This window comes from Triticum aestivum, chromosome 5D, assembly GCF_018294505.1.
Source record: "Triticum aestivum cultivar Chinese Spring chromosome 5D, IWGSC CS RefSeq v2.1, whole genome shotgun sequence".
In the NCBI taxonomy this organism is placed as follows: Eukaryota; Viridiplantae; Streptophyta; class Magnoliopsida; order Poales; family Poaceae; genus Triticum; species Triticum aestivum.
In genome coordinates this window covers 476,169,085-476,191,251 of record NC_057808.1, presented here as the reverse complement: position 1 = coordinate 476,191,251, position 22,167 = coordinate 476,169,085, and the positions used below count along the sequence as shown (strand labels likewise).

The 22,167-nt window shown below is 46.0% G+C and overlaps 2 protein-coding genes across 3 annotated transcripts; both read right to left on the bottom strand.

Moving 5' to 3' along the window:
• Positions 1 to 95: 95 nt before the first annotated feature.
• LOC123122926 (probable prolyl 4-hydroxylase 9) lies at positions 96 to 4,581 on the bottom strand. Its single transcript, XM_044543308.1, has 8 exons — positions 4,265 to 4,581; positions 4,045 to 4,167; positions 3,092 to 3,249; positions 1,869 to 1,971; positions 1,290 to 1,385; positions 866 to 931; positions 676 to 795; positions 96 to 531 (listed from the first exon to the last, which is right to left on the bottom strand). The coding sequence occupies exons 1-8, from the start codon at positions 4,403 to 4,405 to the stop codon at positions 451 to 453; spliced, it is 888 nt and encodes a 295-aa protein (XP_044399243.1). The 5' UTR covers positions 4,406 to 4,581; the 3' UTR covers positions 96 to 450.
• Positions 4,582 to 10,392: 5,811 nt separating this feature from the next.
• LOC123122924 (uncharacterized) lies at positions 10,393 to 15,487 on the bottom strand. Of its 2 annotated transcripts, XM_044543306.1 has the most exons (7): positions 15,104 to 15,487; positions 13,993 to 14,841; positions 13,823 to 13,908; positions 13,193 to 13,327; positions 12,238 to 12,583; positions 11,434 to 11,607; positions 10,393 to 10,719 (listed from the first exon to the last, which is right to left on the bottom strand). In XM_044543306.1, exons 1-5 carry the CDS (start codon positions 15,377 to 15,379, stop codon positions 12,406 to 12,408), a joined length of 1,524 nt encoding a protein of 507 aa, XP_044399241.1. In that variant the 5' UTR covers positions 15,380 to 15,487; the 3' UTR covers positions 10,393 to 10,719; positions 11,434 to 11,607; positions 12,238 to 12,405. The 2 variants fall into 2 exon arrangements, with proteins under 2 accessions (XP_044399241.1, XP_044399240.1); XM_044543305.1 differs by lacking the exon at positions 10,393 to 10,719 and having other exon boundaries at positions 11,068 to 11,607.
• Between the last annotated feature and the right edge of the window lie 6,680 nt (positions 15,488 to 22,167).

Sequence of the window (22,167 nt, the reverse complement as noted above, 5' to 3'; positions counted from 1 at the left end):
CATCCTACAAGTTTGAGAGATAATCAAATTTGTAGAAAAACATGCTCCTTCTGATCCAAAATAAGTGTCGTTGGTTTTAGTTCAAATTAGGACCATTATCTGCAACATAATATTGATTTCTTTAGATTCACCATAAAACATATTTTTGTAATATAGTTAGTCAAACAGACATGTTTGACTTAGCACAAAGCTATAAGTTCAGGTATACTTTGGAACCGAAGAAGTAGAAAAGAAGAGATACATGGCCCAGCCACCAAGATTAGACTAACACGTCTGTCAAATTAGCAGATGGAAACTGCAAGTTGTTCCCCCCCTACCTCACTGGTTCATGAAGGCCGATGGAAATTGAATAAATGTAATGTACAGGTACATGATCGTGTAGAAAAAAAAATGATTACTATGTATGTGTGGATCTATTTAGGACGTGGAGCCTCTGTTTGTTAGCCTCATTTACACCGTCTTGTCTCTAATCCATTTCGTGGCGACCCATTTCTCTCCTTTGATCACTGGGCAGCTTCCATGAAGTGAAGTCTGCAGCAGCACATCCACAATAGAGTTAGAAATCCAGACATATTTGGCTGTGGGCCCATATGGCACCGATATCAGAACAGCATGTACTTTGAATGAAAATTTGTGATAGGAAAAGCCAGGCGAACTTGAGTGCCAAGAACGTACCGGATCAATGGTACCATTTACCATAAGGGAGTAAAACAAGAGGCCATCGCCCTTCCTCGGTTTTACCTTTAAGCCGATGCACTGTTCATAGTCGTAGCCTATGTTCATATTGTCCCCATTCTGTAAATCAACAAAGACTTCATTACAGTTCTACTGAAACAACGCGTAGCAAAATTTCCTAAATGCCCACCTCATACGGGAACATGGTTTCTCCACCTTCCTCGACATCCGTGAGATAGAGCAAGAAAGATGCCACCTGTGGAAATGCAGTTCAATGGTTTCTTAAACTACATTCATCAATTGAATCAAGTAACTGAAGTCCCTTTTGTTCACTGTTCAATCAAATAGACCGCGGACCAAAATATTTCTTAAAAGGACTGATGCAGAGTGAGTCGCAGTTTTGGAAAACCAAAACCAAGGAGACAAACAGAAAGGAACGCAGAGGACAGACTACTGAGATAAAACTTGTTATGTCAGATGTAGGGTTGAATGAAAAAAATATACATGTGTAATATACAGCTGTAAGCTTGGTGAATTTTTTTTATCTCAAGTTGTAAAAAGAATTCAACATAGAGCTCCAATTTAGGCAGAGTGCAAGTGAAACTAGAAGATACCCTTTGGCTTTTCTGTGGACCATATTGAGCCGGGTCAAATGCATCATAGTGTGAAGCATACTTCTGTCCAATCTCATACCGAAGGACATTAAAGGGCTGCAACATATGACAAACGTAACCAGATAATCATTGAGATACTGTAACAGTGTTTTCTTAAATCAAATAAACTTATCCCAAGGCTACATGGCACTATACAAACCTGGATGTTCAATGAGGATGAAAGCCGGCAATTTAACACAAGAAATAATCAATAGATCAATGCGAGAAAAAAGTTCAAGAAAAGGGGAACAACCAGGTAAATGTAGAAAACTTTAAAGCCACAACACCGTGCAAGCTTCCCGCTAATCCAACCACGCAGAGAGTAAATTTATCTTTACATTATCATTTCATATGATGAAGACAATGATTTCATTCTTTAAACAGAAACTAGCCATACGCCAGCATCATGTTCAGAAGTCATTAAAAGTGCAAAACTATGTTTAATTTTTTAGACCAAGGTGCAATAATCTGGTCCAATAGGAAAGGCTGACAATAAATGAACTAGAATGTGGTATGCAATCACTACTTACAGAATAGTACCTCTCCATGACTTCTCGGCATCATGGTAGCCTTTGCAATCTTCGTTTCAATTTCTGCAAGGGCTCCAGTTGGATCTTCTTCGGCGCTAAGGAATGTGCCTGAGCTGTTTGGCAATATGATACAACCATTAGCTCATTGCAGAATTAGATAAGGTTGTAAGCATTTAGTTTTTGTAACAACAAGAGGCATAAATTACTATAGATCAGGATAGTAAATCCCAAACAAGAGTAGTACTTCTGTACAAGAGTTTGAGCTTTTGTAAAATGGTAGCTATTTCACGGGTTGAAATAGGACCAAAACCGTGATGGAAGACCCCTAATAAGAATGTCAAAATGAAGTATACGCTCAGCACTCCTATATGTCAACACTCACTCTAGTAAACCGCGTGGGTTTTACACCACACATCGTTTTGTCCCCTTCCCCATTTTTTGACGCCTAGGTGGCCAATATCAAACCGACACATCACCAGCTTTGTCAGATTTTCTATGTGCCCTGCAAAACCTCACATGGACCCAGGTAAACCTAGCTCCCAGATCTTGTAATGCCTGTTTTCCCTCTTTTCTTTGCAACCAGGGTCTCCCAATGTCGAGTTCTGGTGCCTACTCTCCCCATATGTTCAACCTCAAATATCAAAGTTATCTGCTAAGGGTAATCATGAACTTACAGTAACAAATAAGATTGGAGATTTGGTACAAAAATATATAAGAAAAATATCCCATCTTATCAAGCCCATTGAAAACAAAGCACAGATCTGATATCGCTGTGTATTTGGCACCTCACAATCCCTAATAAAACGTTTCGAAATATCTAAATCGTATAGAGACTAGGAGGTGAGTATTTGCACAACAGGTCAAGGGTTGACGTTAGTAGTTGAGAGACAGCCTCAGTATTAAGAGAAGTAAACAATTACTCCCTCCCGTCCCAAAATATAAGAATGTTTTTGACACTATGCTAGTGTCAAAAACGTTCCCAAAATATAAGAATGTTTTTGACACTATGCTAGTGTCAAAAACGTTCTTATATTTTGGGACGGAGGGAGTACTAGATACCAGAACCGGACCAATTTTGTTTGCTTAAAATTTATATCTTACACTTATATTAAACCATGCGATTTAAAATAGTAATAGTTACCTGCTGGTCTCTAACAGTCTAACTCACCGGTCCAATTAGCTAACCTTTATGGTGAATGCTCTGGGACTGTAAGAAGTGTAAGTAAGAGTTACCTTGTCCTTATTCCTTTTGTAGTCTCCTCGCTTTCTCCTTTCCTTAAGGCCAATGTTGATGGCCTAAGCCGTGCCTTCGCAGTTTTTACCACATTCTCACACTGTTCTGCTGTTGCAAATTGTGGAAAATATAATGCACGAGGTTGCCAGCTCAAAATCTGTTCAAGAGGATGAGAGTTACATTACTAAAGCAACATTGAGCAGATTCCCGAAGAAACTAAGAAGGGGTAAAGGCAGCATTGATTTATGTAGGTGAAATTGTGGTACAGGAAAAAGGAAATATACCAATCGCAACAAGAAGGCTCAGTGCAACTTTTCAAAAGAATTTAGTGTTGCCGTTCTTAAGGGCTAGTATAGTAGGTACGTACCGAAGTTAGGAGCTGAACATGAGATTAAAATCCACACAGCACGACATAAGAGTCCTGAAGACTCGCGCAACAGGCGGAAATGCGGGGGGTTACAGATGCTATGTAGTGCTCACAGAATCCACATGTCTTGCATTTGCTGGTAGTGTCATCAGGCGCAAAGATTGTGATATTCCACATGCGCAACGATATTCAGTTAGGCATGTAACGTACACCCAAGACCATGATAATTGCATGGGAGCTAGACTAACAACCGCCAGTTGAGTTGCCCACAAGAATGCTAGTACGTATCAAACTATTCACACTGAATCCGTTGTACAGACAGTAGATTCTAAATCGGAGGTACTTTGCACCGACAAATTACTCAACTGCAGTCTGCAAGTGACCGTCAGAACAGACGACCGTAGCAGATTGTAGATTGTACTACGTCGCCACCAAGTGCAGCGCGCATCCTCACCAAAAATTTCAGGAACGCCATCTTCCATCGTCCCCAATGCTAATCAGTGGTCACCGACACCGCAAAGCCTAAGCTGAATCCCCGAAGAACAAAATGGCAATGCGACGAAGGGAATCGGGACGAGGCGTGACCTGGTAAGGGATCAAGGAGGGCGCGGGCTCGCCGGACTCCCCGTACGCCATCTCCGGCCAGACCGCCTCCATGAGCCGCTCCCTCCGCAGCGGCCGCTCCACGTCCTCCTCCCCCTGCGGATCCTGCCACGGAACAACCGCCAGAGCCACCCCAGATCAGAGGCCCGCGCGTGCGCGCGACGAAACGAATCTGCGGGCCGGGCCGGGCCGCGTTAGTTACCTGGGTGAAGAGGAGGGAGCCGAGGAAGCCGGCGAGGAAGAAGAGGGAGCAGGAGAGGAGCACCACGGGGAGCCGCAGCCGCGTCCGCATCAGCCCGCCGCCTCCCCCGCCGCCGCTCCGGATGGCCCCGCCGCCCTTCATGGCTCGCCGATGCCGCTCCGACGCCTGGCGAAGCGTGTCTGCGTGTCAACGTGTTGGTTGGGTGGGGGGAAGCGGGAGAAGGAGACGACGAGGACGGAGAGGGAGCTCGGGGAGGAGGCGGGTCTTCTCTGGGCGGTCGTGGAATGGCTACTGAAATTGACGAGGAGCGAGCGAGCGAGCGTGCGATTGGTTTGTTACACGGGTCGCCGTGCGCTGATCTCGGACGCGTGCATGCGAGTCAGTCAAGTGTGGCAGTAATTAAATTTACATCATTAATTTAGAGCAGCCGCCATGGGGAATTCCGGACCATCAAACGCCCACGGACGTGTTCGCGGACACTGATCTGTCACACTTCAAATATTTAATTCTAAACCTGACATCTTAAATTAGAACCCTCAAATCCATATTATTAGATGCAACGTAACCTAAACCGGAACTCGCCCGATTCTGCCGTGGCCATGTCCGGCGGACGGCTGCGCTCCCCAGAGGGTTGGTCCGGTCATCGGCAAGGTAGAGTATGGCATGGGACACGAGCCGACTCACGGGACTCAAGGCGCCGCCGTCTCCTATCCCCTACTCTTCCTCGTCGGAGCCCGTAACCCGAACGGTGCCGGTGGACGTCAAATCGATGATGGATCCGTCCTGGGATGAGCCAGCGACGTCCACCACGATGCGGTTGCGGCGGCACCATACAGGGCGCCGGAGAATGCGACCCCGCCTCGCCGACGTCCACCACCGCGAGGGCTTCCGCCGTCTCCCGCGCCCGTTGCCTGGCACGGTGTGTGCTCGTCGTGCCATGTTCTCGTCGGAAGGCCCATGGTGCGCCCCGATGCTCGGCGCGCCGACGGAGGGGTTGCGCGTCCGCCACCACGCTCGGACGCCAGATAGACCGCACCGCCTCCGGCGAGGCAGCCGTCCGCCGGATCCATGCGCCATTTGGGCGAACGCAATGGATTCCCGACAGAAGGTGTCCGACTGCTGCCATGCACGGGCATCCTTCCGGGCGTGGCGGAGCGCAATCCGAACGACCATCTCCTCTTCGGGGCCGCGTGGGATGAGCTCGTGGTCGACAGATCTGGAGATGAAGGACTCAGATCCAGTGTCCACCATGCCGGAGACAGACAAACGGCGACAGGGACGAGCTTGGGTGGCGGAGGGGAGTGGAGTTGAGTGGAGTGAAGTGGCTAGGGTTTGGTCTAGCGAGTAGATGGGGAGGAATATATGTGGGTCGGGTGGGCCAGGCCCGACGTGGAGGGCGTGCCCGGGCGCCCCCATATCTGCTCCATATTTGGACTGGATATGAGGGGTGTCAGTGAGCCCGGGCGTTTGAGGCCCGTTTGAGGGGCTGTCTGGGTCAAAAAATCGTGACCGGGCAGCCTGCCCGGGCATTTGAGGAGGGTTTGGGGGTGCCCGGCTATAGATGCTCTTACATCTTAAAAATACTAGTCAAGTTCAACAAATAATGTATATTTGTGATGTAAAAACTTCAACTCCAATAGATGATGTATATTTATGATGTAAAAACTAGCAAATTCAACTACTACTTCAATTGAAACATAATTCAAACATAGCAAGTTCAACTAGTACTTCATTTGAAACATAATTAAACATGGTTCGAATTAAAACATAATTAAATGACTACCACTACCAATTCAAACTACTACACCCATCAAATTACAACTACTCCAAGGACTACTACTAACCGAAACAACTACTTGAACTACATCGAAGATGAAACTACTCCTCATTGGAGCTCTTGAACTGCTCCTAGAACTCATCCTTGTCCGGGTCGTCGCACCCCTCGCCCTCCTCCGAGTCACCCCAGTCCCCCAACTCAGACTCGACGGGGACCGCCGTCGAGGGGTCGGCCACGTCCTCATTCTTCACCCCCTTCTTCTTCTGCTCGGCCTCGTGCTTCCAGTAGAACTCGCGCTCAGCCTAGAGATGCTCCCACACAAACCTCACCATCACCGCCTCATCGCTATCGCCGGGAGCAACACGAACTTCATCATCATCATCATCATCATCATCATCATCATCTCCTCCACCTAAATCCGTCCGGCATGAGGAACTCCACAGCTGCCCAGGTCTCAATCTCCGGGAAGTTGAGCTCCATCCTTGGCCTCCCGGCACGCCACGCTGCCACTTCGTATGCATGCGCGGCCTCGTCGACGGTGGGGTACGTGACGAGCCAGAAGCGGCGACACTCGTCGTAGAGTTCGACGTTGAAGTTGCCAGACGGCCTCGCCCGCACACTGATGAGACTCGTCTTGCTCTTCGGGTCCTTCTTTAGCGGCATGGTAGCGGTGGTTGTGCGCCCTTCGTATCGGGCGGCGGCGGTGCGACGCGATTCAGCCGGTTTGGTGGCGGGCGGCGGCGATGGTGGCAGGACAGGGGCTTGGTGGTGGCGAATCAGGAGGCGACGGTGGCAAATCGGGCCGGATTCGAGGAGTGCGGCGACGGACGGCGATGGGGTCAGGGCGGGGCGGGGCTTTGGCGGTGGCGAAGCGGGCGACGGCGGCAGTGGCGAATCAGGCCTAATTCGAGGCGGGCGACGGCGGGCGGCGACGGAGGAGTAGTTGAACCAGCGGCGGGGGTGGTTGGTGGCCGGATCTAGCACGGGGCGACAACGGTGTGGTGCGGTGGGCGGGCGGGCGACGGCGGCAGTGCGATGGGCGGAGTGAGGAAGACGACGCGTGGTGGGAGGAAAGAAATGAAAGGCAGTTGGGCGTTGGCGAGTGACCAGCCGTTTTACATCACCAGGGAGGTGGAGATGCAAAGTTGCATCTCCAGGTGTTGTGTTTTACATCACTTGGGCCGGGTGATGTAATTTTTTGCATCTACATCATCTGTTGAAGGTGAGTTTTCAGGCCCCGGAGATGCAAAAGTTAGTTATTTTTGCATTTATATTTTTTATTGGAGATGCTCTTACCCTTTACCAAAAAAATAATATCAGAAAATTGTTAACACAAACAATCAGAACCAACTGCAGGAGCCTTTTTTAAATACTTCTGACCTATTCCTATTCATCTTCAATCATGACAGTACAATGAACACCAGAAATAATAAATACATCCAGATTCGTAGACCACCTAGCGACGACTATAAGCACTGAAGCTAGGCGAAGGCGCGCCGCCGCCATTGCCCCTCCCTTGCCGGAGCTGGGCAAAACTTGTTGTAGTAGACCGTCGAGAAGCCGTCGTGCTATGCCCTCATAGGACCAGCGCACCAGAACAACAACGGTCTCCGATGAAGAGTAGCGTAGATTGAAAGGATCCACCTGAAAACACACGAACGTAGACGAACGAAGAGCAGATCCGAACAAATCCACCAAAGACAGATCCGCTAGAGACACACCTCCATACGCCCACCGACGATGCTATTTCAACCCTAGCCGCCACCGCCAAGTTTCTCCCAAACGCCGCCGCATTAGCCCTCCTCCTTTGTTTCCATCTGGTGGTCTCGTCGGTAACAACAGGAGTGGGGACCCGTCCTTCAGTGTTTTTCTCCTTATATTTTGTTTCCCCAGCGACGTATCTAGGTGGTGGCGGCGATGGCGTGTTGGAATAAGGTCTCTTGGATCAAGGTGCCGATGAAGGGCATGTGAGAGTTCGTGTTCCTAGGTTTGTTGGCTCTCTTCATATCTTAGTAGTTGGTGTGTCATTCAAGAAGAGAAATTGGTTGGCCATTGGTGTGGCGACTTTCACATCTTCTTCAATGTTGTTCTGCACATGATCTGGTTTCTCCAACTCTTTGGACTAGTGGTGATGGATTGCAAACCTGTTTTGCGTGGGGTGATGCTCCAACAGATGCTTCTCAGTGACTTTTAGATCTCGCTCAAGGGTGAGTGGTTATTGCGATCTTTAAAGCTTGGTATGTGAGGCGTTGCAGGTATCTCTTTTTTTATTGGTTTAGTGCGATTTTTAATCTCTAGTGGATGACGTACAATCAGATGAAGAAGGCTGGTATATTTGCAATATAATTTTATTTTGTATTTGTACTGCATCGGTCTGTGTGCCAGTTGTCCTTTTCATTATACTGACTTTTGTTTTTCATGATAAATATCAGATATAAGATGTCCTTTGGGTGTCTCTAAAAAAATACAAACACACACAACCACCTTGGGGTGTATCAGCATCGGGAAAGGAGCTCCGATCCAAAACCAGAAGGAGCCACCGTCGCCCCTCTCCTCGACCCTCTCCCCCTCCCTCTCAATCTAAGAGCTTTGAGCCGTCGGCGCCCCGTCCTCTCCACTGCTAGAGCTCCGCTTAGGCAAAGCCCTGGCGGGGATGATGGTGGCGACGAGGCCTTCCTCCGCGGCTCCGGGATGCGGTTGCGGTGGAGATCTGTGCGGGTGTTCTGGACGTGTGCGTCATCCGTCATCGGCAACACGGTGGTGAGGGCCCCCTCCATCGTCGATGACTCACCCAGGCGGGGCGGCGGTTCCAGGCCGTGGTGCGCTCCGATCGTGCGGTTACCCTGCAGCATACGTCACCCCATGGGCGTGTGGATGACAGAGGAGGTCGATTTGGTGGTCCAGCTGGGGATGAGCGCGAATTTGCTAGCGAAGGCTTGTTTGGCCTCGGACAGAACCGTCACCGGCGACGCCAACAGGTGTTGTACCTTGTTGGGGGCGTTGTGGGGCGATTCGCGTTCCCTGTATGCCCTAGGGGAAACCCAAGATTCGGGCTTTTTCCAGATCAGATGATGGCAAGGTTCCTGCGTTGCCATCCCCATGGGGGTATCATCTTTATGGTGGTAACATCGGCTGGAGGGACAAATGTTTGATTTGGTGGTTGGGCGCAGGTCTCCGTATGCTTCTCGTGCAGTGACCAAGGTGGGACGGCGTGCATCCATAGTATTGATGACAACAAGTCTTGGCGGTAAGGTGCAGCTGGGTCTCGACACTGGATACCGTTTGATGGGCATGCGCACAGGAGGCTGGCACTGTCCGGCGTCGTGTTGGCGTCGATGGCAGGAAGGTCTGGCAAGTATACTGCATTGATTGTTCCTGGAGATGGAAGGCGCCGGCGGATTCTACGTCGTGCGCATGTGCTGCACGCTGAGGTTTTGCTAGACCGATTGATGCTCTCAGCTAGCATGCGAGCGGGTCTGGTGAGGCCACCAGATTTTTTGGTGTGCGTGCCGCAAGGTCAGAGCACATCATCAATCTTGTAGGTAGGGCGACAATTTTCGCTAGTAAGGTGTCTTTGGGTTGATCTATGTATTTATTTTTGTAAAACCTTGTTGAATAATGCAATAAAGATGATTGTGTGCATCGTTCGATGCAGAGACTAGGGGTAATCCTCCTTTCCGAAAAAGAAATCAGCATTGGGAAAGTATTTGATGCACCAGGAGAAATCAACATCTTTAGTGTTTTAGAAAAATCGTAGGAAAAACTAGAACATATACACAGGAACCTACGATCTTACATAAATGCAAGTCTATAATTGAAACATAACAGTTGTCTTTTAGAGGTCACTCTCTCAGTGCATCGTCTCTTACCATTGTCTTCTAGAGCACAATAAATTCTTAAGTATAGTATCTAAATAGGCTTTCATTTAGTTTGTTATGGGATCGGTATTTGTAATACACATTATAGCCCACACTCCACATTATAGCCTATTTGAGTGATCTATTCATGCGGATCGACAATGTGGAGTGCAAAAGAGTTAAGTTGTGAAGTTTTAAAATTGTCGAAGTCGAACCTGGATTTTGATATCCGGTGGCCAAAGTTTCTACGGTAGAAAGCCAAAAACCCACCCATAGGCCATAATCTGTTTACAGACTCCTCCTCCTAAATTGTACTCTCTCCGTCCCAAAATAAATGTTTTAACTTTAGTATACAACTTTGTACTAAAGTTGAGACACTTATTTTGGAACGGAGGGAGTACTAGCTATTCTAAATTAATGGAAGTTCTATCTTTGTCTTCAAGTCATTCCTCTGCAAGTTGGACTAAGTTTACAAAAAAGTACATCAACATTCACAATATCAAGTTAGTTCCATTAAATTGATTATAAAATATACTTTTGTACTATATCTATTTGATGTCGTAGACATTAGCATACTTTTCCTATATGCTTGGTCAAATACAGATAGGTTTGACTTAGGACAAAGTTGGAATTTCAATTCATTTTGAACAGATGGAATACATTTCATATGGAACAAGTCCATATCAGAGCTGGCCAACATATATTAACCATTTACTGTATTAGAAAAAGTGTAAGATCTGCAGACAGTTAAAAGCCCGTGGGAGATTTCAGCCGTTCAAATGCTTGTAAGGGCTTCGCAGTTCCATCTTCGTCCATGATACCTGACAGCTCTCAAGTCAGTATATTTCAGATTGAACGGTTTGTACACTTGTCCCCCAAGAGGCTGAAACCACAACTTGGAGCACTAAAGCCAGAGTCCACTTAGGTGATGTAGGGTGTTGAATACAAAGCACAAACCAAGGACCTAATCACACTTGCTGCCCGTTCATTGCATTTTTCAAACTCCAACTGTGGAGTATAATTGAAGGAAGAGGACGACCATTATGATTTTTTATGTACTTTTATCCATTATGATTTGTGATGTAATTTTATTCATTATTGGTCGTTTCCTGCCATGTTGTCTTTCCATTGTACTTTGAACTAAAACCAGACAAGAATTATGGAGCAGAGGGAGTAATGTCTATTGTTTTACTTGATAATTATCAGATATAAGCTGCCCTTTGGGTGCCTTTTCTACCCCCAAAAAAGCGCCTGATCACACTTCATAAACTTACAACTGTCAGTTCACTCCTGATGGAATTCACAAGACTTTCCCTGGGAACAGCACTTGCCATCAGACATATTACTTTATGTACTCATTATACTTTGAATCCACCCTTTGTCGAAAAAAAAACTCATTATACTTTGGGAAACAGATAAACCTTTTTTTTGCGGGAAGGGAAATAGATAAACCTAACCCTAGGCACTCCAGAAATGCTAAAAACCAAACTTTTATAGCAGCGGAGAATGCAATGACTTTCGAAGTGGCATACTACCTTAGGATGTTAATAATAGCTCAGCCAGCTTTGCCTTGTCTTGCCGAATATAGCACAGCCAGCAAGTGCCACCACCTGTTGTCTACTGCTCTAGTGGTAAAATTAATATGCCATTAAACTGGCACCTCACTTTCTTCGCCAGGCGCCACGCCAGAATATGATGAAAGAGCATGGCTGTAGGATATTCCACATAAGTTCGGATTGACATGCTTATGAACATACATACGCATGTGCAGTAATACAAGTATGTAACATGTGCACAATGTTGACACCAATACTATGAAAAAACTACATGCCACTGCAAAATCAGCATACAAATGGCCAATTCCCGCATGCCACTGTTAACTCTGTTAGACATGCAACTAAAATGCATAGATATGCAACAGCCAAATTCAAAGAAAATTTTATGCCACTGGAATTAACACATAAAATGTGTTTTGAACAATTGTAGTGACATGTCAGCAATTATATGTTTCGTGGAAACATATCCATAAACACAAACATTTCCAGCAACATATAATTGATTTTCCCAGTTTAAGATTAAAGGGCAAAGTGACCAAATTTCACACCAAGGTTCAGGGAAGTGTCCCTGGAGATCAGATTAACTTGCGCACTATGAAAATGGCAGGTGGAGATGCTTACATAAATTTAGACTATAGTTCTTTCACCTTTGAACATATCATTTTCGATTCAGGGTTCTTAGTTGTATAGTGTCGGGTACTCTTCTAAAGAATACATTATTCGCTAGTTCAAGCAAGGAACAAAGAACATGATGCAAGAATGTCAAGGGTATAGCTAGCTTACCATCGTAAGATCATCTATTTCATGGAAATCGGTTTGTAATTCCAGACATCAGACATCAGCATGGTTTACGTCATCCATGCAGAATAGTGAACAGCTTGAGAAAGTTTTAGTGATCACAAAGATATTGTCAAACAAGAACATTGAATTCCTGAAACTGCTGCTCGTTTCTCATGGTACTCCCATATCAACTCCATTTTTACCACTAAAGATTTTTTTGCTTAACTGACGAATATGAGACAACTGCAGCTCTAGGAAACTCCTAAAGCTCCATTTTCTTCTTTGAGCATCCTCAAGATCTAAAGATCTGTATGCCAGAGCCACCAGATACAGTGCTGGATGCAATCTCCTGCCATTTCGGTTTTAAGTGCATAATGACGCAACAAATGAATAGATACAATCAACAAAGTGACACATGCAAATTTTAACATAAAATAATTAATAAGCATCTACTTTACATAAAGTAACATAAGTCATGATCTGCAGCCCTTGCAACTCAAGCTTCCATAAAAGAGAAGTTCTGGAAGCAAGAGTTTCAACATATTTTCATGTGAATGCATCCTATGAGGTTTTGTGCGAACTAAATCTGGAAAGACATGTACCATACTCCCTCCGTTCCTAAATATAAGTCTTTGTAGAGATTTCACTATGACCACATACGGATGTATATAGATGCTTTTAGAGTGTAGATTCCTTCATCTTGCTCCGTATGTAGTCCATAATGGAATCTCTACAAAGACTTATATTTAGGAACGGAGGGAGTATTATACAAGAGGCTGGCTAGACAATAAAATATTGGACAGTAAGCTTGACTATAAAACTGCAGAGCTAGGAAATTACCAACATGGGTGAGATTATTATGTTTCGTCTTTTTACGCAGATGTAAGTATGTAACTAGAAAAAAGGAAGATCAACCAAACAATCAAACCTAGGCAATAAGAGACCTTATGAAGCTTACTTTTCAGAATGTTCATTGACACCATGCCAATGTCTCGGCGATGGAGTTGTCCTCCCTTTCTTGTCTCTCCCAAATGTCTCGATGTACCAACCGCCAGTGTCATGCATATAACACCGTGGCTCAAAAAGCCAAAACCTGTAAACAAAGAACTTCATAGGTGAATATGCACTGAATACATTTTGTTGAACAATTTACTTGTGAAAATTAATTAAAAAAAACAGTACACTTGTTGAGTAGTAGTAGTACAATTCTTTAACACACTACTGATTCTTTATCTTCTTTGCGCAAGAAGACCCTTAACTGACAAGACGTGTTTCACTTGGATGCTGCTGCTATGCTCCTATTCACTTTCAGAGAGCATTCTGAGTTTGCTAATTTTGCGGCAATTCTTTCACTAAGAATATTTTCACCACTAAACAAATGGGATGAGAGAAAGAATTGCCTTAAGGTGGAGTACAGTAGTGAACATGCATATCATTCCAACAATAGTAACTGTGAACTGAACACCTATGTAAGATTATCTATCCAGTCTTTTCACCAAGACAGTTGATGCATGGAACAAATCTCATGGTTCCATAAATATGCAGCATGACTGCCTGAGTACAACCCAACATAGAAAGGAACACATACCTGCTGGGTGGCAACCGAGCCCTGCTACATCGACACTCGCAGGGTGAAACTTCATCTCCAAATTGATACCAGTGCATGTGTTTAACCTACAACATACACATTTGCAGCAATATTCCACACTGAACCATACATATACTTGATCTAATAGAATGTGGGAAAGGTATGCATACCATCAGTGTCCTGTGCTTAACAATTACATGGGTCTTTATTCCATGGCCATCATAGACACAGCAAGATCCTTCCTCTCCACTGGTGTCTAACCCAGTGATTGTTCCAAGGAGGAGATGCTCTTGCATCACATCAGGTGCAACCACCTCATTTGGAACAAGAAATACATGTATGTGATCTTCCATGTCTGAATTGTCAATGCAATTGCACTTGAGCCTCCTATTTGCAGTGGCCACTACTCTCCCACATATCTGCAATTCAATGTCCTTGTAGGCATCTGATGGGATACTGTCACTATCCTCATTCTCTTGCTTGTGAATATCTGCATGCCTAGGTATTGAACATTTCTCCCCGTTTACTGCAACATTTGGACTAACGCCGCAGGTTGCAGAACCAGAATGTGTCAGCTTCTCACGACAAGCATCAGACCGCTCTCGGACGCTATCGACTAGACTGACAATACCAAGCAGATCACGGCCAGATACAAGGTGCAATAGCTCAGATGTCTCATACACAGACCTCTCCTCGGCTTCAAAGCAATCAGGAAGGAGATCCATGGACTCAACCTCGGGGCCATAGTATGCAGCATGGACTGCAGAGTACAGTTCACTCTCAAGTCTATCGAAATAACCTGAACCCGTCGCGATTCTCTTTTTTGTAACAATGTCATCAACAGTAAGCCTGTACCATTTAAGCCACTCGACAACATTACTTTCTCTAGGCATCACAATGCCTGAACTATATGGATATGGATATACATATTGCGATGGCCTGGGATGCTTCTGTATAACTAGCCTCTGCGAGCGCAGGAAGCTATCATAGTGCGCCCTTCGCTGGGAATCGGATAGGATCTGCAGCATCGCAGAAAGGCTCATGAGTAATATGCAAAATACTACATTCTGGGCTTCTAATTGATTGCTTCTCGGCGTTGTAGTGAAGTGACCTATGCTATGCAAATAGTACCAAATTAGCACTGACGCAATTTCCAACTCCCAAATGAACAATTCACTTGGGCGTATCCACAACCGGTGGCAAAATTAGAATCCACACGGTCTGATATTGACTAGTACCACATCATATATTCATACTAGAGCAATCGAACTGAACAGATACCTCGTAGGCCGCGAGGATCTGAAGGAACCGTCGGGAACCGGCGGCGGCAGCGACGTCGGGGTGGGTCTCCTTGGCGAGGCGGTGGAAGGAGGCCTTGATCTCCGCGGAGGAGCTCGTCTCTCCCACCCCGAGCACGTCGTAGGCGTTGCCCCCTGCTCCCTCGTCGTCACGGGCGGCCGTGCTCGCCGGCCGGCAGCGCGACGCGAGCGGGAGCGGGAGGACCGCCCCGCCGCGGAGGAGGAGGAGTCGCCGGAGCTCCGCCGCGCGAAGCGCCATTATTAACCTGCTGCCGGTGATGTCTCTGTCGAATGGGGCCGGAGTGGCGGAGTGACACCGATGGCCGCTGGCCGCCTAGCAGACGTGATGGGATTCACTCAGTTGTAACGTTTTTTTAGAACACACTCCGTTTTTTATTTTTTGAGGGGAGAACACACACTCAGTTGTAAGTAAACCTGTTCATGGACAACCCCGGCCTTGGGCTCCAGTTTCTCGCCCGAAGCCCGGCCTGAAAGCCCGAAATGACTATATATATTATTTTTATTTGAAATATAGGTATAATAAATTAATATAATATCCCAAATATAATTAATTTAATTAAAAACGACACTGTTCATGTGCTTCGGGCCGGCCCGGGCAGGGCTCGGGCTTGGGATTTTTTCATCGGGCTTTGCCAAGCCCAGCCCGAACCTGACCCGGCCCGGAGAATGATCAGGTTTAGTTGTAAGGCCAGCTCCAACGCGTTACCGGTCCGTCCCTAGTCGTTTCGGTCCATTTTCAGCCCAAATTTGGTATGTGTTTGCGCCGACGGACATACACACCATGTCCTTTCCTGGCCCGCCCGTCAGGGACACAACCCTCCCATTTTCCCATTCTCTCACAAAAACCATCCCTCCCGCCCGCCCTTCCACCCGCTCCTCCATGGCCACCGCCCCACAGAACCCCTTTGCCGCCATCCAGGCCGCCACCTCTGCCCATCCCGTAGCCCCGAAGAAGAAGAAACCGAAGACGGAGCTCTCGCCGGCTGACCTCGCCTGAGAAACGACCAAGAGGATAGGTCGGAGGGCCGCTGTTGTGGAGAGGAAAGCCGCCGCCCATGTCGCCCTCGCCACCGCCGCGCAACACAAGGCCGCCGTTGAGGACAACGAGGCCCTCGTCGCCAAGGCCACGCGGGCAGCGACGACCCACGCTTTCCTCGTGCTAGGATTTAGCCGACCCGCGCGGGCCAATCTTTCTGCCGCCGCCATGGCCGCGACAAGCACATGTTTGTCGGCCATTTGCCTCCTACATGGCCAGTCACCGAGCTCATCCACAACACTGCAAATGGGCGGTCTTCATCCGGTGCACGAGCATGCTACGACCCGCTTCTCCACGTCACCGGACGATAGCGTGATCGCTCCGACCACCTCCGCCCCTCGCCCGCCATTGACCTCAACATCACGCTTGGGTCCGGGGGCGTCGGTCAGTCGGCCACTGGGATGCAAAGTAGGCAGCCGCATGCAACTTGGGCAATCGAAGCAGTTTCTACGGGTTGCAGAACAGTTTCAGTGGTAGTGGTCCTTTGCCCAATTAGTCCGCCCGCATCAACGTCCTGTGTAGGCGCAACAGTTCCTTCAGCGACGCATGCACCATCTGTAGCAGATGTGCGAGATTGCTCCTTCTCTCTACTAGGCTCTGCACCATCCACTTCAACACTGGCTGAATGACCAGCCGGTAGCTTGGCAACATCTCTCATTGAAAAAAGAGTCGGGACAACCTCTGCAGTCCTTGCAGATATGGATTCACCACTACCCGTCATATCGTTGCCGCCAGTTGCGGTATGCACATCTGCAATAGGTGGAGACGGCTACTTCTATGCAGTCGTTTGTCGTTCCATGATCCCATATCATCACATAGGCTAAACCATGTCAATGCCTTTCCCTTCAAAGATAAAGGGAAGACCTTCTTCTTGATAACATCCTCGGGCATACCTACAAGCTTAAATAATCCACAAACATCATCCACATAGATTAGGTGCAAATCGGGATGTAATGTTCCATCACCTGTAAAAGGATTAGCTAGCAGTTTCTCTATCATACCCGAAGGAATTTCAAAGTAAACATTTTCAGTAGGTTCAGTAGGTTGAGGAGCAACTCTTTGCTCTACTGGTCGGGGTGAAGATACCCCGAACAAGCCCCTCAAAGGATTATGTTCCATAGTAACAAGTGACAGTAAATTTCAGCACACTATATAAATTTTTTCTTACTAAATTCCACTTACCAAAGGCGCTTCACTCCCCGGCAACGGCGCCAGAAAAGAGTCTCGGTGACCCACAAGTGTAGGGGATCTATCGTAGTCCTTTCGATAAGTAAGAGTGTCGAACCCAACGAGGAGCAGAAGGAAATGATAGGCAATTTTCAGTAAGGTATTCTCTGCAAGCACTGAAATTGTCGGTAACAGATAGTTTTGTGATAAAGTAATTTGTAACGAGCAAAGTAAATAAGGTGCAGCAAGATGGCCCAATCCTTTTTGTAGCAAAGGACAAGCCTGGACAAACTCTTATATAAAGGAAAACGCTCCCGAGGACACATGGGAATTATTGTCAAGCTAGTTTTCATCACGCTCATATGATTCGCGTTCGTTACTTTGATAATTTGATATGTGGGTGGACCGGTGCTTGGGTACTGCCCTTCCTTGGACAAGCATCCCACTTATGATTAACCCCTATTGCAAGAATCCGCAACTACAAAAGAAGTATTAAGGTAAACCTAACCATAGCATGAAACATATGGATCCAAATCAGCCCCTTACGTAGAAACACATAAACTAGGGTTTAAGCTTCTGTCACTCTAGCAACCCATCATCTACTTATTACTTCCCAATGCCTTCCTCTAGGCCCAAACAATGGTGAAGTGTCATGTAGTCGATGTTCACATAACACCACTAGAGGAAAGACAACATACATCTCATCAAAATATCGAACAAATACCAAATTCACATGACTACTTATAGCAAGACTTCTCCCATGTCCTCAGGAACAAACGTAACTACTCACAAATCATATTCATGTTCATAATCAGAGGGGTATTAATATGCATAAAGGATCTGAACATATGATCTTTCCATCGAATAAACCAACTAGCATCAACTACAAGGAGTAATCAACACTACCAGCAACCTACAGGTACCAATCTGAGGCTTTGAGACAAAGATCGGATACAAGAGATGAACTAGGGTTTGAGAGGAGATGGTGCTGGTGAAGATGCTGATGGAGATTGACCCCCTCCCAATGAGAGGATCGTTGGTGATGACGATGGTGATGATTTCCCCCTCCCGGAGGGAAGTTTCCCCGGCAGAACAGCTCCGCTGGAGCCCTAGATTGGTTCCGCCAAGGTTCCGCCTCGTGGCGGCTGTGTTTCTTCCCGAAAGCTTGCTTATGATTTTTTCTCGGACGAAAGACTTCATATAGCAGAAGATGGGCACCGGAGGCCTGCCAGGGGGCCCATGAGGCAGGGGGCGCGCCCAGAGGGGTAGGGCGCGCCCCCGCCCTCGTGGCCAGGGTGTGGGCCCCCTCTGGTTGATTCTTTCGCCAGTATTTTCCATATATTCCAAAACGTGCTCCCGTGAAGTTTCAGGACTTTTGGAGTTGTGCAGAATAGGTCTCTAATATTTGCTCCTTTTCCAGCCCAGAATTCCAGCTGCCGGCATTCTCCCTCTTCATGTAAACCTTGTAAAATAAGAGAGAATAGGCATAAGTATTGTGACATAGTGTGTAATAACAGCCCCTAATGCAATAAATATCGATATAAAAGCATGATGCAAAATGGACGTATCAGGCAACTGGTGGCTCGTTTTCAGCCGCATTGGCTAATGAACCAAGCTTGGAATGGATGCGATCGAGTGGGTATTTCATGTTGGGATTCCCCCTGCAGACAACAGTCTTCTTTCCCCTAAACATGGCACAATAAACATAGAATAAAGTAACAAACATTACAGTCTGCACACAAGTCATACAAAACAAATAGAATTAGCAGAAAATAGTGATGTAAGGAAAATATATTATCACTAGCATGATTAGCATGGCAATTGATCGGTTTCTGGTGCATAAGTAGTTGCCATGTGTTGTTGTTCAAATAAATTGCAAATAAGAGAAATGTTGTACACATCGTCCAACTGATTTTGAAACCCTGATTTACTTGATTTGCCATGTCGGGTCTATTTGATTTGCCATATGTAGAATGCTAGATTATCGTTGATAACAGTAATAGCAAAGGAAGAAGAATTTTCTTGCTCAATGTTAACAATTGCCATGTGATGTGAATAGGTTTTGCCATGACCAACATGCATGAGTTGCCACATAACATATATTAAAGTTGGCATATGAATTGTTAACAAAGATTGCATGTGTTGCGTAACTGATTGAGCTGTCAGTCTAACGAGAAAAGAAGAGATATCTCCTGGTATTTTTCCTCGCGTCCTCCAGAATAATAGGATCTCTAGTGTTGGACGATGCTATACGAGGTGACGAGCATCTGGACGTAATGCCAACAGGAGGAGCAGTGCCTAATCCAGTGGAGGGCCCCTTCTTCAACCGGGCAGAAGCGGGAGACGGCGTATCCACATGTTTCTGCTTAGATGATCTACCCACAACGGTCGCCTTGCTGAGCGCACAGAAAACACATGCAAAAAAGAGTGAGAACAGAGACGTGTGGCCTATAACGAATGGAAAACTTTGGGAAATGATGAAACCATGCCAAGAAGGAACAAAAACAAGACCTCCTCCTAGCCGTGATAGGATCGGTCCGAACCCTCTTGCCGGAAGGAACCATGGCAGCATCCTCTGGCACCCTTCCCCTTACGAAGCAGAAACGCTAATGTCGCTCGCGATGGAAGAAGCATTTTTTCCTCTGTTGCTGCAACAACCGGTGAAGCCTGGTCAATGGCAGCCCCATCCTGAACTTCTCGTTATTCATCGTCGTCACTGTCCTGGTTCACATTCTCCATATCATTGCCTCCATCCTTGTCAACACCAGCACCATCACCACCAAACCAGCTCTGAACAACTCCTCTTGGGTATCGGGGATCTCCTGGGAACTGTTACGGTCGTACCAGACAATGTGTGCGTTCGCCAACGAACGAAGCGAAATGTTTGGCAACTGCATCGCCATCAGAACCAGACAATGCCGTCCAGCCCTCAACCAACTTCCCAAGCAGGTTGCTCATGCGAGATGCAAACTCCCGACTAGAGGCTCGACAGGATCCCTCACCTGATTTGGACAAACAAAAACAAATGCACACATTGTGTAGAGAGGGGGACGAAGAAGGAATCAAAGAGTGACAGTTGGGAATGGGTCATGTAACAAAGAATGCGTGGAAAATGGCGTGTTGAATTACCCCAAGGGAACAAGATGGAGCTAAATGCACATCCAGCCATTTGCTGAAATTGTGTGGGCCACCAAAGAAACTGTAGTCAATGGAATGCTTGGCCATCAGTTGCATACATCGGAGAGAGGTCAGTGGTACGAAAGTAGATAATAGAAACTTATAAAAGGTAAATACAAGTTTCCTAAACTTTGACAACAAAGATGGATCACACGTATGAGGGAACATGGAATGCTATCTGAAAGAGTTCGGTATTTTCCCATGTGTGTGCTTGCATTGTTGGCATGTGGTTTGTTTACAAGCCGGAGTTGTCACATACAATTTTCAATTTGGTGTGAGGGATACACAAATTTTCCATGCCCCAACTAGACACCAAATGTTTGAAAGGAAAAATTCATTGATTTCAAATTGTCATGCATGCTCTGTATGATTTGTTGTGGTTTATTTGTGGAGGAATTAAACTGTCTACGAAAGTGACATATGTAAGAGGAAAACGATAAACTAACCTGCAGTTTGCCAAATTTTTTGTCATATGTCCTATCTGCAAAACGTCATAATTCCAAGCAGATACGACAAAACTTATGTGGAGGAGGTGGGCCTCCCAGCGGAAGGAGATCGACAGTGGAGATGTGAAGACTATCAGCATACATGAGCTGGAAAACACATAAATGTCAGGGTATATGAAAGGAGCTAGAAAAATGTCAGTTGGACTTGTGTCAGTGGAATTAGAAAATATTTGCCATGAGAGAGTGATATTTTTGCCATGTATAAATTATTTTGATTGCTTCTCTGACATGCTACTTTGCCATGTATGTAAAATTGTATTTGCCATGGGCAGTGCTATAATAACCAGGTGGATGTTTAAAAAAATAATTGCCGTGCGGAAGGTCGTTTGTACGACATGTGCACACGACCGAAGATTTCATAATTACGAACTAATGAATTTGCCACAAATGTAGTTGCCACTTGTGATGAATTGTGATTGCCATGTGTAATGTATTCCAGCTGCCTTGTGTGAGCAATAGTTGCCATGTGTTAACAACTTCAGTTGCCATGTATCATCAATTATAGTTGCCATGTGTCATTAATTATAGTTGCCACGTGTGGTCAATCATAGTTGCCATGTGTCATGAACTGTAGTTTCCATGTGTGTACAACTGTAGTTGCCATGTATCATTAACTATACTTGACATGTGTGATCAACTATTGTTAACATGTGTGGAAGACTATATTTGCCATATGTGATGAAGTATAATTGCCACTTATTTACTTCAACACAAGTTTTGGGAAACTAGGTTTGCCAGGTTGAATACGCTATACTAAGCATGTCAGATTCGCTAGATTGCAAAAAGGTAAAAAATCTACCATGAGTAAGCATTTCCGAAAAGATTTACCATTAGGTGAAGGCGAAAGCCCTTCTGGTACATCTTTTTTGCAAAGGAATCATGAAGGAAGTCACCAATAAACTTGCACCATTTCATACTTTTAACATCTTCCAGTTTGTCCTGCGAAAATTGAAAAAATGGACACATGTGAACAGTTAAAAACAAAGATTGGAAAAGCATGCTAGTACAAGACAACAAAAAAGAAGATAGCAAAATGGAAAAAAAATAAAAGAAAGTGCACCAGGATGGGAAAGCATCTATTGCTTGGGAAAAGGGACGTGGTAGGTGCAAACACAAACGAGATTAGGTACATGAGCAGCT

Coding starts and splice junctions, on each gene's coding strand:
- LOC123122924 (XM_044543306.1), bottom strand. CDS start 15,379: ATGGCGCTTCGCGCGGCGGAGCTCCGGCGACTCCTCCTCCTCCGCGGC. Junction 14,842..15,103: donor AGATCCTCGCGGCCTACGAG/GTATCTGTTCAG, acceptor GCGATGCTGCAG/ATCCTATCCGATTCCCAGCG. Junction 13,328..13,822: donor GCTCGGTTGCCACCCAGCAG/GTATGTGTTCCT, acceptor CTTTGTTTACAG/GTTTTGGCTTTTTGAGCCAC.
- LOC123122926 (XM_044543308.1), bottom strand. CDS start 4,405: ATGAAGGGCGGCGGGGCCATCCGGAGCGGCGGCGGGGGAGGCGGCGGG. Junction 4,168..4,264: donor GCTCCCTCCTCTTCACCCAG/GTAACTAACGCG, acceptor GTTCCGTGGCAG/GATCCGCAGGGGGAGGAGGA. Junction 932..1,289: donor GTCCACAGAAAAGCCAAAGG/GTATCTTCTAGT, acceptor GCATTTCCACAG/GTGGCATCTTTCTTGCTCTA.